This window comes from Psittacula echo, assembly GCF_963264785.1.
Source record: "Psittacula echo genome assembly, chromosome: 1".
NCBI classification, from domain to species: Eukaryota; Metazoa; Chordata; class Aves; order Psittaciformes; family Psittacidae; genus Psittacula; species Psittacula echo.
In genome coordinates, this window is record NC_137735.1 from 106,660,509 (window position 1) to 106,685,580 (window position 25,072).

General features: G+C 40.1%; 1 protein-coding gene across 1 annotated transcript in view; it reads right to left on the reverse strand.

The window, feature by feature from the left end:
• Nucleotides 1–280: 280 nt before the first annotated feature.
• Nucleotides 281–25,072, reverse strand: part of SCUBE1 (signal peptide, CUB domain and EGF like domain containing 1) — a gene marked incomplete at both ends in the record, with an annotated part of 207,505 nt that continues 182,713 nt past the window's right edge. The window contains 13 exons of the mRNA XM_080623895.1: nucleotides 281–433; nucleotides 1,545–1,624; nucleotides 2,648–2,800; nucleotides 3,523–3,720; nucleotides 5,693–5,854; nucleotides 6,748–6,915; nucleotides 10,044–10,205; nucleotides 11,581–11,784; nucleotides 12,815–12,973; nucleotides 15,294–15,410; nucleotides 16,964–17,056; nucleotides 18,665–18,784; nucleotides 22,518–22,640. Of these exons, the coding sequence (XP_080480021.1) occupies nucleotides 281–433; nucleotides 1,545–1,624; nucleotides 2,648–2,800; nucleotides 3,523–3,720; nucleotides 5,693–5,854; nucleotides 6,748–6,915; nucleotides 10,044–10,205; nucleotides 11,581–11,784; nucleotides 12,815–12,973; nucleotides 15,294–15,410; nucleotides 16,964–17,056; nucleotides 18,665–18,784; nucleotides 22,518–22,640 (1,892 nt within the window). The remainder of the gene's footprint in view (nucleotides 434–1,544; nucleotides 1,625–2,647; nucleotides 2,801–3,522; nucleotides 3,721–5,692; nucleotides 5,855–6,747; nucleotides 6,916–10,043; nucleotides 10,206–11,580; nucleotides 11,785–12,814; nucleotides 12,974–15,293; nucleotides 15,411–16,963; nucleotides 17,057–18,664; nucleotides 18,785–22,517; nucleotides 22,641–25,072) is intronic.

Sequence of the window (25,072 nt, forward strand, 5' to 3'; positions counted from 1 at the left end):
CATGAAATTTCAAATGGGAAGTGAAGATACACTAGTGCTGACACAAATTTGGTTTTTCAACTAGATGTGCTCAAGGATGCACATTTTTTTTCTTTTGTAGTAAAAATCCCATTCAGAACATTGGCTTTGAATGCTTATAAAACATTATAGGTATTCTTCAATATGCAACTGAAAACAAAGACTGCAAAAAAGAGCCTTCAAGTTAGCAAATGTTTCTACTATGGAGGAAAGACAATATTTGACAGGAATGCAAAATAAGCAACAACTGAATACCACTGGACTACTTGTATGGTCGTAGAAATCTGGAAACTTTTGATCGCAGTAGCTTTATAAATGATCTTGGAAACATCTCTTTCGACTCTTGTGCTGTGTACTTGAAATAGTTTTGTGGGTGTGCCAGTACATCAAAGAGAGCTTTAATCAGTTTCTTGTCCTGTAGGAGACAACATATATATTAGATAAAATTAGGGTCTGTATTTAGTGCCTGCACAGCTTTCAACATTAATGAATAACAATCAGGGTTTTTTTGCAAAACTTGATTCTGGGTACTGCACTGCAGGACAACTACTCCATGTTGCTGTGTTTTATACTGATAAATCTTTCTGCTGTGCTGGATAGTTTTTTTGCAATTAGCATTCCTGGAAGGCCCTGAGATGGCAGCAGCTGGGTTAACCACAAACTGGTTGCAAAAGTTAGGCATTAAGATTGCAGACTGCCTCTGGCTGCCCTTCCAGCCTGCTCCATGCTGTTGTCCCTTCCCTCCTCAAGCAAGAGAGAAGGCTGGCCTTCCAGTGATGCTCAGCTCCTCTCCCATACCTTGGTAAAGCCTTGGTTGAGAGCCTCAGCTGAGCCTGTGCCTGACCATATGTATCCACTGCAGCTGGGACACCAGCAGCCTCAAAGCTCTAGAGAGAGAATACTGGCAGGGCTGGCCAGGGGAGCTGGCTGACACTCAGTTCCTGTCCTACCAAGTTGTATGTTTACATGGCTGAATTTTGCTACCTGAGCAGCCTTTTTTCAATTTGAACTAGTTAATTGTTAGAGGTGGCAGCCTAGCAGCCTTCCTCCACAATTCTCTCCAATGTGTTGCTTGCACCTTTGGAAAACCATTTCATTGACAGCTTACAATGGGACATTATGGTTATGTCTTGTTGAGGCAGGATGGTGATTTAGGTAAATACATTTTTTAAAGCACAGGAAATGCTAATTTAATGACTCATTTAAACACATGCCAGCAGGCAGGTCTTCAAACAATAGTTTCTTTATTCTTGGTTGACTAATTTTTCTAACATACAATCATGTTAGCGTACCTTTACTTAGTTCCTGATCCAGCAAAGGACTTAAGTACGTGCTCAGCCCAGCTGAGCTACTGAGTTTGTGCTGCTCCAAATACAGGCATAAACCTCATAAGGCAGAGAATTTAATTTGGGGTCACACTAAAGCTTTAAATATTGTGACCCTGTCAGGGTAATGAGAAGTATCTTGAGAAAATATTTAGTAAAGGGAATTCTTGCTTAGCCTTGGATAAAGCAGAACTTTCTCACCTTTAGAATTTCTTGATGATTTTCTGATGCATATAATCGTCCATCTCGAACAATGTCTTCTATTAGCTGTTGGTAATCCTCTGAAAAATAAAGATCAGATGAGTGACTGTTTGTGACATCCTTTGGAAGGGTAATAGCCAGACATTAGCTAGAACTTGTCTTCAAGACAGAGTGGAAAGATTTAGTATCCAGTTAATTATTCAGTGTCTCTCAAGCTGCTGTAGTCTAATCTAAACACATTGAAATTTTGTACTGCTACTAACTTAGCCCCAGAAAACTGCTCCCTTCAGATAATATTTTACTATCTGCATTCTAGAGATGAAGAAACAGGACCAGGGATATGAAATAACTGTCAGAGGTTATATGTGAAGTCAGCAGTACAGCCAGGAGCAGATCCAGATTTCTGCCCTGAGAACAGCTCTTATTTTGATTCCAGAATGACCAACTTAATCCAGATTTTCTCATTATTCACAAAATTTCACTGGTGTTTAGAAAAGAGAAGAACTAACAGCTGCCAAAGATACCACAGAAAATTCTTTGTTTCATTGAAAGAGAAATCATCCCAAAGTCCAAAATACACAGTTTAATACATAATTTATGTGACAAACCAGGGTGTTTTAAAATGTGGATTTATGAAAGTGATTACTGAAAGGATATTTCTTTTTGTATCATTGTTTTTTTTTTTTTGTTTCTCAGTTGGACTTGTGATTTTATTAATTTATAATTTTCAAAACTGGCTGTGTTACCAATAGGATTGATGAAGGGGCTTCCCAAAAGGCACAGCAAATGTTATTCTCATTATGCATATGATAAATGTCAATTAAAAAGAGTCTTATTTAATTCAGTTGCATAAGGATTAAACTTAAACCATTCTGTGTAATGTGCTGTCCATCCCTAAAGTATTAGAAAAAGTAACAAAAATAAAAGTAGGTATTATTTCAAAGTCTCTGCAAGTAGTTTTAATGTAATTCTCTGGACTAAGAATGAGTTACATCAAGTTTTTCCTCTTCCTCTCTCCCTGTAATCAGTGTATGAGACATTCTACAAGATGATTTTCTGTAATTCAGATATAACACAAAGGTGGAAAACAATGCCATTCTTACCATCGTAAGTCACGTAGGGGACCTGAAATCCTTTGCCACTGTTTCCTTCATTTGACTTGAACTGAATCCAGAGTTTCCTTGATCTTGAGGTAAATGCAATAGGTCTCTCATAAGTCTGACATGTTTCATATGTAGTAATCGAAGTAGGAGAAGCTAGAAAGAAGGTTAAATAAATAAATGTTCTTTATAAAATAACTTTTTTGCACCCTTCTTGAGAAGTGACAAATGTCAAATTGACACTATGCTTCTCAACTGACATTGAGAGCAGAAGTTTCTTGTGATAGAAGGGACAGAAGAATCTTGGAGATTCAGCAACAGATCAGCAGCAGCTGGATGCCTGAACAGGACTGAAGAAGGAGTGCATCTCAATGGCGCCTTATATTCAGAAGTTGTTAACTTCCTAAAGACACAATACATCTCCCACTCCTCATAAAATTGGGAAAACTTTGGATTTCCTGTGGGTGTCAGGTGTACCAACCTGTGTCAATGCTCAGATTTAGCAGTAATCGCAGGGTACACATACTTGCAAAGGCTATGTTAGAATACAGCTTGTACAGATGACTGGAGATAGTTCTCCCAATATAACTTAGCATAGCTTTGTTGACTTCAATAATGGCAGTGATTTATCTCATGTCATAATTGGGCCAGACAGAAGCCCATTAATTGCTCTGTGATTCAGCCAAGACACTTGAATAATTAATATAAGTCTGTTAATTGTTATTGGTACACTGTTCTGTTTTAACTTGCTGTGCCAAGTTCATTCAACAATCCTTTTAAAAACACTGGATAAAGGAAGAGAGTTCTCCCTTCAGTATGAGCTTTCCACTCAGCCAGTTTCCAGTAAATATTTCTGTAACCCATGTCTGGCAACTTACCACTTTTTCTCATTACTAAAACGTCACCACATTCATCTTCAATTGGGAGAAATATCTCAGGTACTACGATGAGTATTCTCCTCTTTGGGGGTGGGTTTATATTCCAAATGCATTCAACATTAGCTGGGTAGTCTCCAGGATAGTTGGGCGATTCAATGTAGCCAGTATAATCACCAAGTTCTCCTCCACAGTGCTGGTCTGTGCAGAAACATGAATTAGCATTTGTGTTAGCCCATTAGCTAATTTGGGATGTTCTTTTAAATCTGTCAAAAGCAAGTCTAAACTCCTCCTTGTGGCTTTAGAAATGCATACATTCTCCAACTGCCTCTTTGTTTAGCATGGAAAGCCTTTAAAGGAATACTTGATCTGCAGGGCTGTTCCAACTGATTTGCAAAACCTTAATCTCCAGTGTATAGGCTGATTCAACACATCATCCAGGCTGCCTTAACACTTGATTAAGAAATGAACACAGGTAAGTGAACATGATACCACTGTGGAGGTGCTCACAGAGTGGTTACCACTGAGACCATTCTGAAATGCAGAAGGTATTCTGGTTTAACTTCACATTCAGCTAATTTTGCTGAATGAGTGTGATGATCATAATAGTCAACCTTATCTTAATTAAAGATTTGCCTGGCTTTATTTTAGATTAAACCAGTTAATAAAGAATCTCCACTGATGGGTCAGTTTCACTTTCTGAGTTTTCAAATCTCCTATTGAATTTGCCACAGAAGCCTGATTCGGTAAATTACTTAAGCTTGATCTCTCCAGGCCTAGTCATAAAACTAGATACATGTTCAAATATTTTGCTTAATCCAAGCCTCAGAGATCATGCAAGATCAGAAACTGACTTGCAAACAGGGAATATCTAAGACAGCAAAGTGACAAGGGTGGTTTTACTTTATAGGAAAATCATCAAACTCTTCAAATCCCTTACAAATATATAATATATTCAAATTACATTAGAAATGATGAAGGGCTTCAAAGACACGTGGGACATAATCAGAATAAAAACTTATGACAGACTTGCACATGAACAGTTTGTTTAGACGATACTACCTAATTATTATAGACACCTTCTTTTAAATTAGCATGGTAGAGATGAAAAAAATTGCTTGCCTAAAAGAATCAGTCATTCACAAAGATCAAACAAAATTGCACTGGAATCTTTGGGGATGTTTAAAATGGTAATTGAGGATAGGAGGCTGAGTACTGCAGAAATGCCGGTGAGAACATTTCACTGTCATAAGCGATTAGCTGGCAGTTGGAGTATGCATGACCATCTCTCCCAGTGTTTTATAATTATTATGGCAGTTGCTTTGATAGAAGATGCTGTGTTCTGCAGAGACATGGAGGAATATGCATCACTGTAAGATCACTGACAAGATCTGGGAACCTAAAAGTTAGAATCATAGAATAGTTAGGGTTGGAAAGGACCTTAAGATCATCTAGTTCCAACCCTCCTGCCATGGGCAGGGACACCTCGCACTAAACCATGCTGCCCAAGGCTTCATCCAACCTGGCCTTGAACACCAACAGGGATGGAGCATTCACAACCTCCCTGGGCAACCCATTCCAGTGCCTCACCACCCTAACAGTAAAGAATTTCTTCCTTATATCCAATCTAAACTTCCCCTGTTTAAGTTTGAACCCGTTACCCCTTGTCCTGTCACTACAGTCCCTGATGAATAGTCCATCCCCAGCATCCTTATAAGCCCCCTTCAGATACTGGAAGGCTGCTATGAGGTCTCCACGCAGCCTTCTCTTCTCCAGGCTGAACAGCCCCAACTTTCTCAGCCTGTCTTCATACGGGAGGTGCTCCGGTCCCCTGATCATCCTCGTGGCCCTCCTCTGGACTTGTTCCAACACTTCCATGTCCTTTTTATGTTGAGGACACCAGAACTGCACACAATACTCCAGTTCTGCACCTTTAACTTGCTGCTGGCACTGTGCCAAATTACATTAAAACTCAACCAGTCATATGCATCAGGTGGTACTTTTCCAGGCTTTTTTCTCATTGTTTTCCCAATTTTTACTATTCCTTCTGACAGTAGGTGAATACTAACTAGGAATTAGAGAACTGAAGTCCAGCCTGACAGCTGGAACCTTCAGGCTGCAGTTCAGATCTGAAGATATGCTTCATCTCACAACTTATATAAAAGTAACTTACTTTTGCAGTGCGTAACATTAGTGGAACCATCAAAATCTGTACTTGTGTTCCCAGGGCAGGTGATGCAGTAGTTTTGACCAAACTCAGGCTGGTATGTTCCCATAGGGCATCGGATACATCTGTGTGTTGTGGAGTTGTAGTAGTGCCCAGGAGAACAATGAACTGTAAGGTATGAGATACGTTAGTTTTAGAAAGTAGCAATCTTCAATGCAGAGAAAACTTTCCTCTACCCTGGATGTACCTCACAGTCTCAGTTCTGCAATATACTTGTTAGGCCAGAAAAGGCAAAAGAAGACAACAGCTCCCTGTGTTTCGCATTACAAAGGACCTTCTAACTAGAATTATGTTCCAAAGACTAGAGCTAAACCCTTACAAACTAGTAACATATGCTACATTTGTCTCTCACTGTATTTAATACAGTGGTTTCCAATAAGTTTGTAATAAATGGAAGCTGATACGTATCTGCCTCAGCAATGAAAATGCCTTTCACACTAGTGGGAGAGATGTTTCTATCAGTGTCTGCTTGCCAGGGCCACTATGTCATTCCAGTAACTACACCAACATGTGTTTGAGCAGATTCCTTCTTCAGCCTTTGCACTGGAAGTTGACATTATGGAACACACAACGTGTTGCGTGCTTACAGTTTCTAGCCCATTAATAATCAGTCCTTAACTTTATATAACTTCTATAGTGTTTAGTTTTTCTCATTTGATAAATAAAAATATACAGGATGTGAAAGCTAAAGCATTATCTAATGCAAGTTTGTCTTACTTCCTGCCATGCAGTGGGGCTGATTCACTCACCAGTTGCCATGCTGACCCCGTACCTGCCCATGGTAATTCCAAAGAAAGCCATAAAGCCAGTTCAGTCTCTGCAACCTCGGAAAATCATACCTAGTTGACAGATTTCCTGACCATTTAATTTACTTACACACTGTGTTTTTATATGCAGTGATTATGTTTGGTTTGGAACCTTTCAAAGCCCCCTGGTATTGAAGATTACAAACAAAAGGGCAAGCAGCAGGAATATGAATTGTGGAAAGATTTCAAATTCACCTTTGGTTTCACAGTCTTGAAAGGAAACAGCACCTTCATACTTGGTCACAAGCCCACCGCCACATGGAAAGCAGAGGGTCCTTCCTGGTTCAGGCTGGTATGTACCAAGAGGACAGACTCTACAAGGTTTAAAACCATCTGAGGAATAGTGCCCAGGAGAACACTGCCCTAGAAATTGAAAATGATCATCTGTATCAGTGAGCCAACTTTTCTGGACAAAGTATAAAACCCACCAGTAGTTAGCAAAGCTTCCTTTAACTTAAACACATGACAGCAAGACACCCGCAGATCAAATTCTAATCTTACCTGCTGGTTTTGTATTCTTCCTGTAGCTGCTTCCTAAAACCAGCACCAGTAAATACCACCGGTAGCTCTTTGCTACTTATGTTTCTGTTTGCCTTTTTTTTTTGCTTTTTAGCAAGGGCTTCATAAAGACATTAGAACTTTGTGCTTTCACCAAGTCTCTCATCTGAGAATTTCAAAGCACTTTGTAGGAAAAAAGTAAATTTTGCACCATATCTATGAAGCAAGTAATTGGGTTGTTGGTTTTTTTTTGTATCTCCATTTTATAGATATAGAAGTAGTAGATCATGGGATTTACCAGACTGGATGGGACCAGTCTGGCACCCTGTCTATGAGAATAGCTGACATCAGCAGCTTGCCAGGTAGCTGTGAAAACTAGTGGTTGTCAGAAACTCTGGTTTGTGTAAAGCAAAGCACTTTGTGAATGAGTCTACTGACAGATACAACCTGGTTTCCAAATTTGCTCTCCAAGCAGTTTCTGATAGACATTTGTTTGGTTTGGTTCTTGCTAGCTTAAGTACTTTACTCGTTGACAACCTACCTGAGAATCAGGATGTCAAGTTTTTTTAAGATTATGGCATTAATGCCTATCTTCATACCACCCCAGCCTGGGAGACCAGCACTTTGAGATGTCTGGTGTTCTCCAAGGTTGCCTAATCCCAAGTTTGTAATTTAGCTTCCCTGAGAACTGAACAGCAGGTGGAAACAACTGGCTTGAAAACCTGAGAGTTCTGAGAGCTATAGTTGGGGTTGGGTTTTCTTAAGAACCCTGATACTTGCTGGGAAATAAATGCTGGGGCATCTAGTAACTGGGATAACTTGCCACTTTAGATGAACTAGAACTCTTGAACAAAAGCAAAGTTCAAGTTCTGTTCCCACAAAAAGGTGAAACTGCTATGGACACCTCTGGGATTTAGCTGCACTTCCATCCCAGCTGGCAGGAATATGACTATACAAGCTGGCTGTTGTGACACAGACCTCTGAGAAATATTATGATATTGATTTGAAGACAGTTCTGCTATTATTTTTGTAGCAAGACTGATCCACCTGGTTTGGTCCAGTTTGTCACTGGGCTTTTAACATGAAGGCAGTTAATGAAGTGTGGATTTGGATCTCGATTTTAGTGTGAAAATTTAGCACCTGTGAGATGTGGCTTATAGACATCCTTTTAAAGAAGAGGTACAGTTGGGTTTTAGAACTGCTAAATACCTGATGCTGTCAACATGAATATGTCTCAGTCTTTACGTGTGTATCAGAGTGAGCTAACTTGCTCCTTTCTTGCTTTCTGTATTGAAATTGCCAAAAAAATAGATCTGAGGGGATTTCTCTAAGAAATGCCCCAAATGATTAGGTTTCCTATTGTGTTTGGCCTTGGACCTACATGGATGGCGTGTAAATTAACTACCACAGCATGCTATTCACTTGCAGCTCCAACACAGAGCTCTACACAACAGGCACTTAAAAACTTTTTCCATACTTCTTGTATGTGCCTCACTTGTAGGGGTGAGGATTTCAGTCGTACCTTATTTGTTACCACAGAGGCATTACTGCTCCAGAAGATATGATGCAAAATACTATTGCTTACATGTGGTGAGTACATTTCTAACAATATCTTGTTCATCAAAATACACTGTTTCATCACATATGCTGACACATTTTATGCAGACATACTGATTTTGATAAAATCTTTGACAGGCAGGTTTATGAAGTCCAAAGCATATTGGACTTCTTCCCTCGCCACTTCCAGAGAAAAAGAAAAGCAGAGAGTTGAGCAGAAAACCAGACTGTTGTGATCTGACAGCAAACATTTTGAGACAGATCCATTCTGCAACAATAATCAGATGGGTTTCTTTTTGTTGTTGTGCAGAACAGTAATTCAAATGCAAGCCTTGAAACAAGCCAGTCTTTTTCCTGTAGCTGACATGCCACTTTGTTCAGTATACTATAGTTAACTTTTAGAAACTCAGATTTGATTTTGGTAATCTATTCTTGTTGGATTTTGGATAAATACGAATCAACATAACAAAGATGCACTGGCATTTCAACAATTTTCCTGTAATAGTTCCTTCATACAGCAAATCAGCAAAATCTACCATATGTTTGGACTGGAAACTTTAGAGTTATTTTTTATTCAGTGGATGGGGAAAAAGTGGCAGTTTCTCAAGTGACATTCATTGTGTGTTCACTGTAGACATCCTTGAAGAAAGCATTAATGTAAATTACATGGATGAATTTTAAAGTTAGAACTTGCATGGCAGATAGGACAGATTTCTTTCAAAGTCAAATTATCTGCTATAAATTAGATTTTGCTCATTTGTAATGAAATAAGGTAAAGAAAATAATTAACAGTTGTGTCTTAAAACCTTATCTTGATCAAGTTATAACAGAAGCACAGCTCATTTCTGAAACCAGGTATTATCATCATTATAATCTCATTTATGCATCATGAAATTGAGTCAGAGATACTACATCACTTGCCAAAACCTACAGTGAATTCAAGCAGCACTGAAACTTGCAGTCATTAGCTCTGAGTCCAGGTTACAGATCCCTGCAGCATAACTATCTCAAAATTATGATTGCTACTGATTAGACCAGGTAAACTGCATCTCATGCAAAACATTAAATCAACAGGTTCATTAGACTCACCAATACCAGTCCAAAGTAATCCATCCCTTTGGCTCACAGTATACCTGACGAGTCCTTACAAGTCGAGGTATGGTCAGATTCCATACCTGACTTGAAGCAAAGTGCTTTGCTTGGCTTGCTCATTTCCATACCATAATTCACATTGCTGTAGCAGGTCCCATCTTCTTGTCAGCAATGTCAGTGGATTGAACAAGCCAAAACATTTGGCGTGTTGCTTGTAAGTGCACAGAGATTTCTTCTGTTACCTTTACAAGACAGAAATGTGGAAGGCTCTCCCCTCTTTTAGCCTCCATGCCTCACACGGTGTGTGGCAACACCTAACCCTTTTATAATCAAATGAAACTTGCCTCCACATTCTGACACATTCCGGGCGCCCGCTACGCCCTGTCCATCATTACTTGGGCAGGGCTCACAGGTAAGTTGACCTTCTGTGTCTTGGTATGTTCCTGGTGAGCAAGGAACGCACTGATTATGTTCTCCGCTATAAAAGGTGCCCGTGCTGCAGGTAACTGAGAAAAGAAAAGGGGAATCTACATAAGGACTTCCATTTTGATCACATCATTTGCCTTTATATCAAACATTTAGAGAAGATGGATCTCTTTGGCCTCAGTATTACAGTGGCATATGTTTTGCATATGTTAGTCCAGGATCCTCACCTAATGTAAACAGGCCCATCTCCACTGTGGTCTAGGTCAGTTTACATCAGGGCTTGGTCCTGCTATTGTTTAAGCTCTTAAAAGGCATTGTACTGCATTGAAGTGTCCATCAGAAATATGTTGTTAATAAAGCTGATGCAGTCTAAAAACCTTGCAGTTTAATTAAAATAGCGGTGCATAACACATGGGAAGTGATGTGAATTTACATGTTGTTTTTATGGCAGATGACTACAGGAAGTCTGTCTCCTGAGCTCCAGTCTAGAGATTTCTCTGAGGGCAATGTATCCCATGTAATATTTTATGTCTCTTGACACTCAAATACCCCAACTGGAAAGTGTTTTAAATACAGATATGAATACACATGATTTTCTTGCTGCAACAGGGCACATAACTCGATTATACATTTTTCTCTGCTGGATATAGGTAGTGAAAATGTACAGGTATCTAGACACTAATAGCAAGTCTTTCAATAGCTTCTAAATCACTGTTCCTCTGTAATGAACACAGTCTCTGAACCAACTCATTAAAGGCACCTATCAGATCTGCACTCAACTATTTCTGTGTGCTTGTAAATAACTTGGTGTTTAAAAGCAGCTGGGAAAATAGATATGCTGATTTTGAAAAGATGATTCTGAGTGATTAGGAAGCTTGCCATACTGAGAGCTGCCATTAATAGGTTTGCACTAGCACCTTACCCCTAAGTAAAGCACTAGAGCCTGATAATCTGGGAAAAGCTTAAAGAAATTAGGTATTTTACATCAAGTTAAAACAGATTTCTATAGTTTTTTTTTTTAATTGGACCTTTTGAGTGTTAAATACAAATATATCCATGGGTCACAGATTACTTGGTGGTGAGGAGTGTGAGAGAGGTGACCATGGCATCTGGGTAAATACCATATTATTGTTCTACAGAATTGTAATTATGTTTTCATAAGATGCTGGGAGCAACTGGGAACTAATTGCCAACATTGTCTTGTGGTAGGCCTTGATACATACCAGCTGACAGCATGGGAATGTAGCCACAAACATGTTTCTTTTCTTTTCCTGCAATCATTTCATGAACTCCCTTCAAAGTCTTATTAACTGCCAGTGGTTCACGCATATATGTTGAGTGATACTGATCTAAATCATCTGTTATCTCACAGATTTCCTGCCTGGCTCACTAGGGACAAGCTCAGTTTGGATTGCTTATTTTGGGGGATATGCTGAATAGGTTATTGGGACTTACCGCATTTTCCATCCTGCAGCACTTGCCCTGTACTGCAAGCTTCATGCCCTTCAGTAGCTTTAGCTGGCTTCTGAGCCACTTCATATTCTGTCCCAGAAAACTGAATGTAAAATTGCTGTTTATTAATAGATTTCCTCAATGTTTTGATTGCAGTTTGCAGCTTCTGCTCCATCCTTTTCCGAACACAGTCAATGTTACAGGTGTCTAGATGGGAAATGATAACAAAACTAGAAGCAATTGAGATTCATGTTTAAAACGAGGTGCTTAACAAAAAGCTGAGCCTGCATCACACTATGACACCTCTATTTGTTTCACTGTCTTCTCCATATAAATTGTAGAAGCAGCTGACTGTATTCAAAATCAGGCCTTTTAAAAGGACAAGACCTCAGGTCCATCAAACTGAGTTTCATGGCCTTGTAAGTGCACACTGAGTGCTGGCATCTTATCGCTAGCATTAAGAAATCTGAGTACACTGAGTGCATGCACAGGAAAAGGGCTGCAGCAAGCATCAATCTCCCTGTGTTGTACTTCCAGATACGCGTTCAGTCTGCCACCACTACTGTTTCTAAATTTGATCTGCCCATGCTCTACTCATTTGATCAGGAATCCTTCACATTTCTCTAACAAAGAAAGGTACTTTCTGGCATGATTACTCTTTGAATCACTTGGCTAGTGAGGTACCCCTCAGGGTTAACAAACCTGCCTTTGAGGACTGATGTGTTTATAGAATTCAGCCCACATTTTCTTTGGCTGGATTTTATAGCATAATATTACAGCTCATGAATAACTTCAAGCAATTTTTTTTCTTTCTGCAGTTTGTTATGAAAACATGAGTTTCCAAATGTGTGATAAAAATGTTTGATTCTCAGACTCAAGTTTCAGGAACATACATTTTGGAGACCATTTTTATCGTTGTTGCAGAACTTCTACCTAAGTCCTTACATTCTCTGTGCATCAATTAGCACTTCTGTTTAAAGAAATCAGACTAAATTAAAGTACATGACTTAAGGCTTTGAAGGAATTTTGCTGCAGGTTCAATCTTTGTTCCTTCATCTTGATTTCATACCTGATTCCTTTCAATTAAATCTGTGAAAATTTGAGTTTGGAAAGGCCGCTGAATGAAGCTTGTGCTAAAAAGTTTGCATGGTAGATTGATGAAACAGCATCAAAGAGATTCTAACCACACAAAGGAACTGAATTCTGATTTCTCTCCACAGACAGATCTTTCACAAACCTGAAACTTCTTCTGACCTCATCTCCACTTCAAACTCTGCGGTGATATGGGATACCTCTTTTGATGGAGACTTACGGCCTCGACGTTTTTTCTTGGAGGAATCACACTTGAAATTCACAAAGGTCACCTGGCAGTTGTCTGTACAAGGGAATTGACCTCCTTTGCATAAGAGAAGCAACACAGAAAAGAAATCAAGTAGCAAAGTAGCAAGTGACAGGCTAATAAGCGATATCTCAGATGGGTTATCATGAGTGCAGTGACAAGCTTCACAGCATTTCATGCACATTGTGAGACACCTTCTCTGTGCAATTTTGGGTTTGCTAGTGAATGCAGGGCGTGAAAACACAGTATGGTGGTGCTCAGCTGCACAGTGGTACCTCTAATGCCTACAATTGCCTGTCCCTTTTCTGCATAAGAATTAGAAAGTTCTTTACATAAATTTTCTAAGATCAACAGTACTGTGTATTTGATGGTTAAACAAAGCAAGACAGTCAATTTTCATAAATTCATGAGAGTGGCAGGCCTAGGCCTCTAGAAAATACCAGCTGGTATTCCATCTCTTTCAGCAATCGCCAGATATCAAAGGTTTTAAATCATTTGATTGGAAGGTTATGAAACTATATTGGAAGGCTTTATCTGAGGGGAAGTCATAGAATCATTTTGGTTGGAAAAGACCCTTAAGATCATTTCGTCCAACCATTAACTTAACGCTGCCAAGTCCATCACTAAACCACGTCCCTAAGTGCAACATCTATACATTTTTTAAATACCCTCAGGGATGGGGACTCCACCACTTCCCTGGGCAGCCTGTTTCAGTGCTTGACAACCCTTTTGATGAAGGCTTTTTTCCCAATATCCAGTCTAAACCTCCCCTGGCACAACTTGCGGCTGTTTCATCTCATCACAAGCCAGAGGAACTGAATTCTGTTGCCAATTATGTGGAAAAGGCCACAATCCGCTGGGGCATAATCACATGAGCATTCTTTCCTTATATAAAGAAATCTTAGTGAAAAACATCCTTTTTCTGATAGGCAATGGACCTTCCAGGTTAGGGAGAAATTTCTAGCACTCAGGCCACCAGGAATATTTCATTTCAAGTGTGTGGTTGTATTATATAATCTTTCTGTTAGACTCAAAATTTAGATGACATAATAAAAACAAAGCACAGTAAGCAAAGGACAAGGAAATGAATCCACAAAATACCTTCCCATGGTGACTGCATGACTTTAAAAATGAGTCTGAAAATCAAATCTTGTTAAAAGAAGACAATTCCTAAAGACAAGATAAGCATCTTGACAAGTGAGACTTGTTTTAAGTGGGTACTTGGAAAATTAGAGTCCTAGATGTCTAGATTTCAGGGTAAAGATAAAATACGAGTCTAAACTTAAAAAATAAAATCTTTAAACCATTAGCATCTTTTTTTAGGATAGCTATTTTTTACTCTCCTCTATTCAGGGCTCATATATGACTCCTCACTCTCTAGCAGTAGTGGTAAGGCAGAGTCGCAACAGAGAATATATCACCAGTAGAAGTTTGCTGTATGCTGTTCCGTTGCAATATGAGCTGTTGCCATTACACCAATACTGTGTATTAAAATCTGGAAAATTCTGAGTTAATATTAAATTTAAATGAACTCCAAATACTTTCAAGCTGTGGAAATGCATAGCAGTAACACCTAAACACTCTTTAACTGCCCCTGTCATAGTGTCAAGGGGATAGAGGACAAGAAATAAATGTCATGAAGATCTGTTAAATACATATAACTTTTCAAGTATCTTTTTTATCCAACTTCAAAAATGATGTTAAAAAACAATAAAACCACATGCCCACTCATACTGAATTTTAAGAACATTTGATTACTTTGATTCATCCTGACACAAAACTTTTTTTAATTTCAGAGTTTTGGTAATTATGTCTAAATCTTCTAAATTTTTTTTTCTAACATTATAACTGCTCACTCCAACATAAGAAAAGATCTAAGGCTGCGTAGCACCAGAGCTGAATTATAACTTTACCACTTAGGGCTTATCTTTGCTGCTGCAAATACTACAGATACTAATCCAGAATAAAGCAAATAAATAACATCTTTTGTTTTCTTTCATAAACCACACTTGGGAAAACTAAACCAAAGCAAACAGGCATTGTTTCACACAACTTCACCCAGGTCACAGCTTTTTGCCTCAGGATATTTCTTCCATTACCAGTGCTAGAAAAAGGATCAGCTGAATTCCAAACTCATGTGCTTGTGAACAAAGATTTTTCAAAGCACCTGGTGACATTTCAGTACTGTCAGATCCAAACCCAAGGCAATGTTCAGCTAGCGTGTGAACCTTGGCCTGAACTTACATTCAGATCCAAATATGACAAACATTGGGTTTTTTTTTTTTCCTGTCTTCAGTATGAAAACAAAATAGGCAAACAAGCAAGCAATAAAATGAAATATTAGAGTGCTGTTTACATGTTAGAAGAAACCACATACCTAAACCAGCTTGCTTCCCAGAATCTTTTGTTTTTTCTTTGCTGCGAGGCCGTAAATGGCACTTTGCATCCTTAATTTTAAAACGAGCTTTCTGCTTGATTGGAGGCGCTAATGAATCTGTTGACGTAAAATAAAAAAGCTATCATTTGGGATGCAGATGAAATGAAATCTGAAACTCATTTTTAAAAACAGACTCAGAAGTCTTCAGGTGACAAAGAAAAGACATGGCCCAAGAGTTACACACTTTGTACAAGAAGACCTGTCTCCACAAGTTCATTTCGCATAAGCACTTATTCTTGAGGCCATGAAGATCAATGAACTTGCTGGTGTCACACATGCACTGCACATAGGCTTCCCCTCCAGCAGGCCTGCACATCTTTGTGGAATTTGGGCGAATTTGTCTGTTACTATGAAAAAGAATAATTCCTGCCTTTTTTTTTCCTGACTCTGTCTGTGACTTCCCATGTTACTTGGCTGTAGTTCTGCTCTTGGTAATGCCAACCAGGAATAAGATTAATTTAGTGGAGCTACACTGTTGGTAGTTGAAAACCATCCAAAGGAAACATCTTTATTTGACTGCGGTCTATGGCTTGCAAGCCTTATTCTTCAGCTTTAAATCCAAGCCAGTTACGTCTTGTGACTTTAAAGGCTGTTATATAGCCATGCACCACTTAGGAAATGTGGCTGCTGGCTGACTTCCTCTCAGACTCCATGGTGGAAAAGGCTGGACCTGGCCCATCACCTGCCAGCCACTGTGGGCTGCCCATGGGACCTGGAGCAGGTGGAGGGGTGGCTGCAGGTAAGTGCTGCAGCGTGGGTCCCTCTTTCCTTGGGAGGGCTTTGCCAAACTAGGACTATAGAGGTAGCATGCCCCTGTGCCACAGGCAGACATATCTGCTGCCCTGTTACTGCACTCCTCAGCATCGCATCTCCTCACACATTCCAAATATGTAAGAAATACGTGGTTAGAGATCTGGCAAATTGGAGAGAAGTACAGCAGGTAATGATACATAAAGTGAGATGACACCTCCCACTGCTGGATGCTGTTCCAGCTGCTTCTAATTTTGCCAGACCTCAACCATTTTGAGTTTAACTTTATTTTATGCTGAGTATCAGCTTTAAGACACATTTTGAAAAGTCTCTGCAAAAATAATCCAGCCATTTCTGAGAACAAGATAAATGAAACAGTATGGGCTCATAAAAGTCTCATAACATTTTTATTGGGAATCCCCAGTAGGAGGATCTGTGCTCCTAAGGAAGGGCTTTGCAGGCAAAGGCTGGAACCCGCAGTAGCCTTCTGCTCTTGTGCTACTGATGGGCCCCTCTGGCTCACTTCCAAGTTTGGGAAGAAATGCCATTTTGATATGCTTGCCATTGCCTTGCTGAACTATGGAAAGTAAATTATTCTAAATATCTGTCACTACTGAATACATCTCAAACCTCCACCACTCCTATACTGACCTACCAACACATGCCACACCGGAAGGCAACTGTGTACCCTCCGCCCCTCAGGGAGAGGATGCAGAAAAGCAAGTGTGCACGTGATAGAACACAGGATACCTTAATTCTGGTCTTGTGTAACTTGAGTCTTGCAACTCCCAAATGGTCTGGAGGACCTCCATGGCCTACCTCCTGGACATCGAGGACTAGGCGAGCAGGAAAGCACCTACCTGCGCAGCTGGGCAGGGTTGTGTTGCGTTTCTGCTGAGCTTTGCCTTGCTGGACAGGAACGCCACAGCTCAGCGTGTAGCTGTTCTCCGAATCTGCAGGGCAGAACACAGTGTCAGCACGTGTGGCAACAGCCTCTCAAAGCATCTGCTGTCTCGTCACCCCCCAGCATTAATCTTTGACAAACTGATTAATACTGCTAAATAAGGAGGCGTTTTAAGTGCTGAACTTGGATTTTAAATGGCTGAAATAGCTTGCCAGAGGCTATGCGTCACTGTTGACTACAAGTTCTGTTTCTTCCAGCACTGAAATGTTACATTTTATAAACAATTTGGCATGCGGTTAGCTGCAAATAATTCCATGCTGCACAAGTAGAAAATATTTTCTGTTTGTCCATGGCAGAGTCCTTGCACTTTGATCATCTCTTTAATTTAAAAAATAAACCATGTACTTTCATAATAATTCTAGCTCCCGACTCTGACAGAATTTATTGGCAGAAACAAAAACTAACGTACTTAGAACCATAACAGGGTTTACATATTGCACAGATAAAACTGTGTATTGGTGCATACAAATCAGATAAATGCAGGTTCCAGTAATCCCTGCTAAACTGAAAATAAAGTGTGAACAGCTCTACTTCACATAATGCCAGGACTAATAGTCCTTAGACTATTAGTACTAAAAGTAGAGATATTCTTGTGGAAAATAATCCTTTGTTTGAACCAGAACATGTTTGAAAAAGCAGTAGCAATCCCCCTCCCCAACTGCCCTGCAAAACTGTAGATAAAAATTACCTGCAGCAAATGATACAAAGCAGGAAGAAGATGAAATGCATGAGTTTCTATAAATAACATTCTGCTAAACTACTACCAGGAAAACGTATTAAAACTCAGCAACCACAGCAGATAGTAACTGAGATTCTTTTTGCCATATAGCCTCCTGAGACAGATTTAGTTGCATCCATTTTGTATGAGACAGTAAGACTGTTTTAAAGGTGTTGCTTGGTCATCCTTTGCTCCACGGTGCCGCTGGCTGAGCTGACAGAAGTTTATGCCACCCCGGCTGGTCTGGGAGCCTCATCATGCGCTGTGGCAGCCACAGCATTAAATTTCCCACTGTGTCCCACTGGTCCTTTCCTGCCCCTGCCTCAGAATGTGCTCACCAAGATGAGTTCCTTCCAGGGGACTCTCTGCTTTGGGACGCGTTTCTGCTCCTGCTCAATCACACAATTACAGGGTATTTCAGGCCATGATGCAAAGTTCATTTTAAACAGATGCCTGGATGGGCACAGGGGACTTGACTCAAAGCTGAAAAACCTGGTACTTAAAATCAGCAGGAATCCACTGAAATCAACTGTTGATTTTTTTTCTCCCCTGCTTTTGACACAGCAGTTCAATACATTAAAATTTTTCTTTCGCACCATCCTGGCTAAGGTAGACACATCTCAGGTTTCTGTTAGAAATTCCCCACCCCTCCAAATGACACCTCAAATTAAATACTGAGGGGCCAAAACTCTAATGTAAGTGGTAATCAGCTCTTCTATCTAGTGACGTACTTATCTGGCTGGTTCAAGCTATAATGATGTTTTTGCTCATTTACAGTTGTCCAGAACAAAAACTGAATGTAAGAATTGCAAACACATTGGCAGAGGAAAATCTTCAAGTCACATTCTAGACTCAGGAGCACAAACGTTTTGTACAAACCTGGAACAAAAAGAGTATTGGATGGGCATGACAGGAAGCAGCTTTCTATGCCTCCTGTCTTACTACACACTAGCTGAGCCTTGGGAGCTGGTTTGGCATTCGGGAGACATTTCACCATCTCTGAGGAGAGAAAAGAGAGAAATGGAAAAAAAATCAGACACTGCCCAACCCAGATCCTTGTGCATCCACTTGCATGCAGTGCTGAGGAAAGGGAAGTGGAAACAAAGCAAAATCACAAGCTCCGTTAGGGAGAAAGTATCTGGATCTTCAGCTTAGACTTGAAAATTAAACTCCTTCACAGTTTTTGACCTAAACTCTTGATCAATCTTTCCCTCCTATCCTTCACTTAAGGACTGCTCAGGTCCAAGATCTGCATTCTGGAAGGCAGATATCTCTAAGTACAGGGACAATTCTGTGTGCACATCTTGATCTCAGAAGCAACGGGTAATATTAATGACCTGAGATGTCCTTTCCTCCCTTTTGGAGGCAACAGCTCTCCAATTTAACAGGCCAACTGCCAACCACACACAGGAGTCACCCCCACAAGGATCTGTTTATTTAGATGACTGCAAAAATGGTATTTTCCACTTCTCTAACTCTCAAAGACTTTCTATGTTTAGCTCCATGCTGTAGCCTCTGGAAGCAGAAAACTTCCCAGCCAGGCAGGGATGAGGCAGGAGATGCTGGGATGGAGATGGGTAGTCCCACCAGTCCTTTCAGCCACTGCTGAAATGCTCCAAGTAGTGCTACAAGGGACAGTGACACACAGAGACATCAGCCATTTCTCATCAACGTCCACCACATGAGGCATGTTGCAGCTTGTGCAATGGAAATACCCAGCTTCTTCTCTTGGCTTCATGTCAGGATGAAGACAGAGTATCCTGCAGGTCTCAAACTGCTCTTATTTGGGTAAGGGACTGTTTGTGTTTTAGCTGAAACTACAGAAAGTTGTAATGAATTGTTGGACCAGTATCTGTACTTCACCCTGAGATGATGGTATGCCACTAATAATTATAATCCTTTACTTATTTTGACATCTTTTGGGACTGAATTGTTACTTAAGTACATTCTGCTGCACACAAATGATGAGGTTCCTTCAGCCGGCAGGTGCCATCGCTACTGGCACTGAGGCACTTCCCTCCTTTCCCCCAGAGATTTAACCTCTGCACTGACTGCAGGCCAAGTGTAGCTGGGCACAGCTTCAACCAGGTATTTCACACTACATCATCTGGTTAAACCTCAGCTAGGTGTCCATAAAACAGTTCTTGCTTCAGCCCCTTCAAGTATATATGCTTTTTCTCTGACTGTTCCTTGCTGCTTCTTCCAAACATGCTCTCCTTACAAGATGGACGTGGCTGACTCTTGTTTTTCTCATGGCTGACTATGCTACTGCAAATGTCATTTTTCCTGTCAGCTCACCACTGAACCACACCAAGGGAGACCAAAGCTGCAGCAGCCAGACTGGTTTGGATCTGCCAGCATTTGGGAAAAGCCCAGTAAAGCTGGGATGAAACAGGGCAATTCAAGTGTGGTAGCTGTAATGAGCCTTGTCTGGTTTGGCTTGAGTGCAGAGGAAGGGTCCCAGCAGCCACCAGCTGGCTCACATTCCTGGCCTCACTGGTTAAGTATAAATACATACAAGTCCCTTAAACACCTGACGTTCACATCTTTAATATGGGAATAATCATCCTCCACTTACTTCCCTCCTAAGGTCTTTTATGTGGCTTTGGTGATGGTTTTAAAGAATTTGTTTCTTTGGACTGAGGAAACAACACAAGCGCAAAGTGTCATTGCTGAACAAAAGAGGATTTTGTTACTGCAAATATCTCCAAATCACGTGGCATTCAGGATCACTAAATATAGTTCTACTTCTTTTTTGTGCTTTTATAACAATATAGAATGCAGTTGTCTCTAAACAATGATGGTAATAAAGGCAGGTGATCAGCAGGGAAATGACACTCATTTTAAGCCTCATTAAATTCATCAAATAAAACAGTGTATACCAATAGAGAAGTGTTCTATTTTCCATCTTCTGAGTATTACAAATTACGAAGAGAAATTTACAACTAGGAAAATATTTTCAACCAGCCTCTTACCATGGGAACAGCATTCTTAGCAGGCTGAGAGGGAATATAGCACAAAACTTTGGTCTAACTATGAGGTCTAACTACATAGCAGACCTCAAAAAATTGTAGTTCCTGCTGTTAATTTACAAACTCAGTTCCAGAGGAGTAACTGGTACATTGTAAGAGAGACCTGTTGGATAACTAAAACCCACCAGTGTTAACCATTTCTTACTCCTACAGAACTTGATTCTCTATATAATATTTCTCTATATAATATATAATAATTATATATATTATATATATAATTATATTATATATAATTATATATAATATAATTATATATAATATTAATATAGATAAAGCTAAGCAGGAAAAATGAAGTACATACTTGTGGTTAGGAGAGAAGTCAATGGCAAAGGCTGAAGCCCAACTTGAGATACACACCCACCACCCCACCCTGGCTATATATAAAAGTATATAAAAGACTATAGTGCTTTTCCTCCATATGTGCAGAGATTCTGTTAAGTCCCTTTCTTGTTCTGTTTTGCTGCCAGTTAGGTATTAGGCCCCAAGTTTATCTATGAGAAATTACTAGTGGTTCAGCCTGGAGAAGAGAAGGCTGTGTGGAGACCTCATAGCAGCCTTCCAGTATCTGAAGGGGGGCTATAGGGATGCTGGGAAGGGACTATTCATTAGGAACTGTAGTGATAGGACAAGGGGTAACGGATTAAAAGTTAAACAGCGGAAGTTTAGACTGGATATAAGGGAGAAGTTCTTTACTGTTAGGGTGGTGAGGCACTGGAATGGGTTGGCCAGGGAAGCTGCAAATGCTCCATCCCTGCCGGTGTTCAAGGCCAGGTTGGACAGAGCCTTGGGTGACATGGTTTAGTGTGAGGTGTCCCTGCCATAGCAGGGGGGTTGGAACTAGATGATCTTAAGGTCCTTTCCAACCCTAACTATTCTATGATTCTATGATTCTAAAAACCCCTACCCAAACAAACCCCCACAACCTAAATTTGACTATGAAAGACCTCAGGTATGCCATTCCCATTAAAAATGTGAAAATGGAATCACAATCTCCCAGAAAATACTTTGAATGGCTGCAGCCATGGCCAAGATGTGTTATGCTTCAAATAAGACCCTAGAACAAAGTCGTCTACTAGAAGGATACAGAAATTCAGATCTGTCACAAAGTGGCACTAGAAGCAAGTGCCATAATTTTAATGGTCACAGGATTGTGCTCATTGCAAATAATACACAGCTAGTTTTAGTACTTTATATTAAGCAGGATACCTTTGGAGATAACTTGAAAAACTGGGGTATGGTGCTGTGAATGTAGATTTATTCATTAACATGAATACTATGTCCTACTTGTAAGCGGTTACATGTTTTGAATTTTCTAAATCAGTCTTAGAGGTAAAGAGTTATAGCTGGGGCCACAGAGATGGAAAAAGGACAAATTAAGGATGAAAGTATAAAATACATAACATAATAATAAGATGACTTAGATATGTGTGAACTGACTCCTAAAAAACCCCTATCTATACAAAAAAATTCCAGCAGACTGCCCATTATCTAATCCACCTGGAGTTACATTCTAGTTTATGGACCCCATAGGATCAGGTGTTATTTGACTTTATAAAATTAATTTGGAGGTCTATCTATATTTTCACAGTATCTATACTGTGAAAATGCAGCATCCCTCAGGCAAAACCGTGGGCTTTTCCACCATCCTGGAGGACAGGAGCATCACCACAGTCACCTCCGAGTCAGCTTTCTACACTTACCAATGCAGTCCTTTTTATTCCAGTGCAGTTTCTTTCCAGGCGGACAAACACATTCATAGCTCCCCATTGTATTAAGGCACCCATAGTCACAACTACCATTGCTGATGCTGCACTCATCAATATCTGAAAATGCAATTAAAGTTGAGAAGAGTATTAATCGCATGTACAAATGTATACTGTGCATTAAGATAGTATGTGCATAAGGATATCTGTTTCTACTATATCTTTTACATTTAAGTCTATATAAACATGTATAAATGCAGACAATACTCATGTCAAACAATTTTAGTGTGTATTACATGTATCTGTCCTTAGACAGATGTATAGCTCCTACTCTTTCAAGGATTTATGCATATGATACAATTTACTTGCTAGGGCTACTACACTGGAATTCTTGGAAGTACTCACAAGATACAAAACATGCTCAAAAGTCTCTGCAGCATCTGGACAATAATGTATATTGCATTATATGGAAAAATGTCAAAGGCATAAACGTCTGTTAGATTAGATCTCTTTTGCATATCAGGGAGATAAATTCTCCATTGTGATTCACAGAGTTTGCTTTTAGAAACGATTCAGATGGAAAAAGAAACTGCATATTTGATAGGAACCTAGCAGCTGAAGTGTAGTTTATTTAGTCTTCTACTCTTCAAATGAAAATGAAAGGTAAAAGCTTGCAGGAAGGTAAAGCAATTACTGGATATGTTATCACTGATATTCCACATAAAATCTTTCAACTTTTGCTACATTAGAAAAGTATTTAGTCAATGTGAGGTGTACTCTTTAATTTATGCAATCAGCAGTTATATACTTGTGCTGACGTGGCCAATCTCTCATCTCTCTTCCCACCACCAGAAAGAATGTTTATCCATCATGCTCAACAGGAGTTGTGCTGCCACGTACTTGCTTCTGGATCACGCTCAGGTGGCACAGGCCAAAACTGTCATATGGCACCAGTGAACTATCAGCTGCACATTGCTGCTCCAGAGTCTTTAATTCACTAATATAGCCATAACCTAAAAGCTCTTGTTATGAACTACAGTCCCATTATTTTAGGCACTGCACTAACCTCAATGACAAATGGTTTTTGCCCCTTGAACGCAGCTATGTTCATCTGCTTGCTGAAGCAGCAGCATTACTGTAATACTTTTACAAGGCACATAGGTTGTGCCATTTGACATACGCTGAAATGAGCCAGAATGACGTCAAATCAACGGGAGATACATATTCTGGTTTAATGATAGGCCTCAAAATGTAACTTCGGATGAAAACCATCAATGTGTCCGGCCATAAATGCTCCCAGCCTGAGTGTCTAACTACTTTTACAAACCATGCCTAGAGTCCAGGCTTGACCTCTGACTGCCACGTGCTTGGCACCGTGTGAATCCATATGGTTTGCACAAACATAGCCTAAGTTCAAGCCAGTTCTTCTCTCCAGGCCCCAGTGTTCCAGCCCAGTGACTCCATCTGAAGCCAGAGCGTGAGGTACAGCTAGGAGGTGGGACTGATGAGTGATTGGCTCAAGCCCTGCATGGTTAACAAATGTGGAACCATACACATCAGGCAAGTTTTCCTCTGGCATCTTGGGGCACTTGATGGGAACATGGGAGTATTTACTGGTAGCTGCTGGAATCTAGAAGTGTCTTTCTTCTTCTGATGCAAGATTTTAGCCCATGTGGTTAAGTAAAAATCTAGAAAATATGGAGTATATGCAAAAAATAAACTGAGAAAGACACCCATATATGACAGGCACATTTCTGGACAATGTTATGATTTTTGGGTCAGAGTCAGAACTTCTGCAGGTCCTGGGTCAGCAGTTCCAAAAACAGACAAGGGAGATAGCCCCAGAAAAAAACATTTTTCTGGGAAATTTCGTACATAGAGGTGAGGCTTATGCTGAGTGTTCTCTGCTTGTGAACCCATACTTTGAAACACACATTTAGCCCACAGTGCTCCTGCCACTGAACTCTGGCTGAACTGTCCAAATCCAAGCTTTTGCCGTCAGGTACCTCAGCCCAAAACCAAGCTCTTGAAGCAGCAGCCAAATTCCCCAAGGCATTGAATAGCCCTGCAGATTATACTGACTTTCCTAAGGTCACTTAACAAGGCAATTTATACTGAAAGTAGGGCTTTACATCAGCAGGTGGTGTAAGTGCTAGCACTGTCCTTCTAAAAGTTTCCCTTATGACACACGACTTCTATTACAAGAGATGCCATGAAGAAGACACCAGACTGCAACAGGAGCTGTCCTTCATCATGAAGGCCCAGAACAAGGACATTGCCACATAGTTTATTAATTACTAACAAAGGGGAAGTGAGATGGAGAGAAAGCTTACTAAGAGGTAAGCTTGGACCAAACCTTTTTGAAGGTTCTCATTATTTCTCCCTAGTTTTGACTTCTGCTCAGTGCCACATGGATGGCAGCCAGGGTAAGTTATTTGTTTCATTATAAACATCACTCTGCAAGGGCTGACTAAAACTAATGATAGGCCTGAGCACCAAAGCTCAGGGTGGATTCAGAGCAGTGATTTGGATCTGCCCATTAAGGAAAAAAG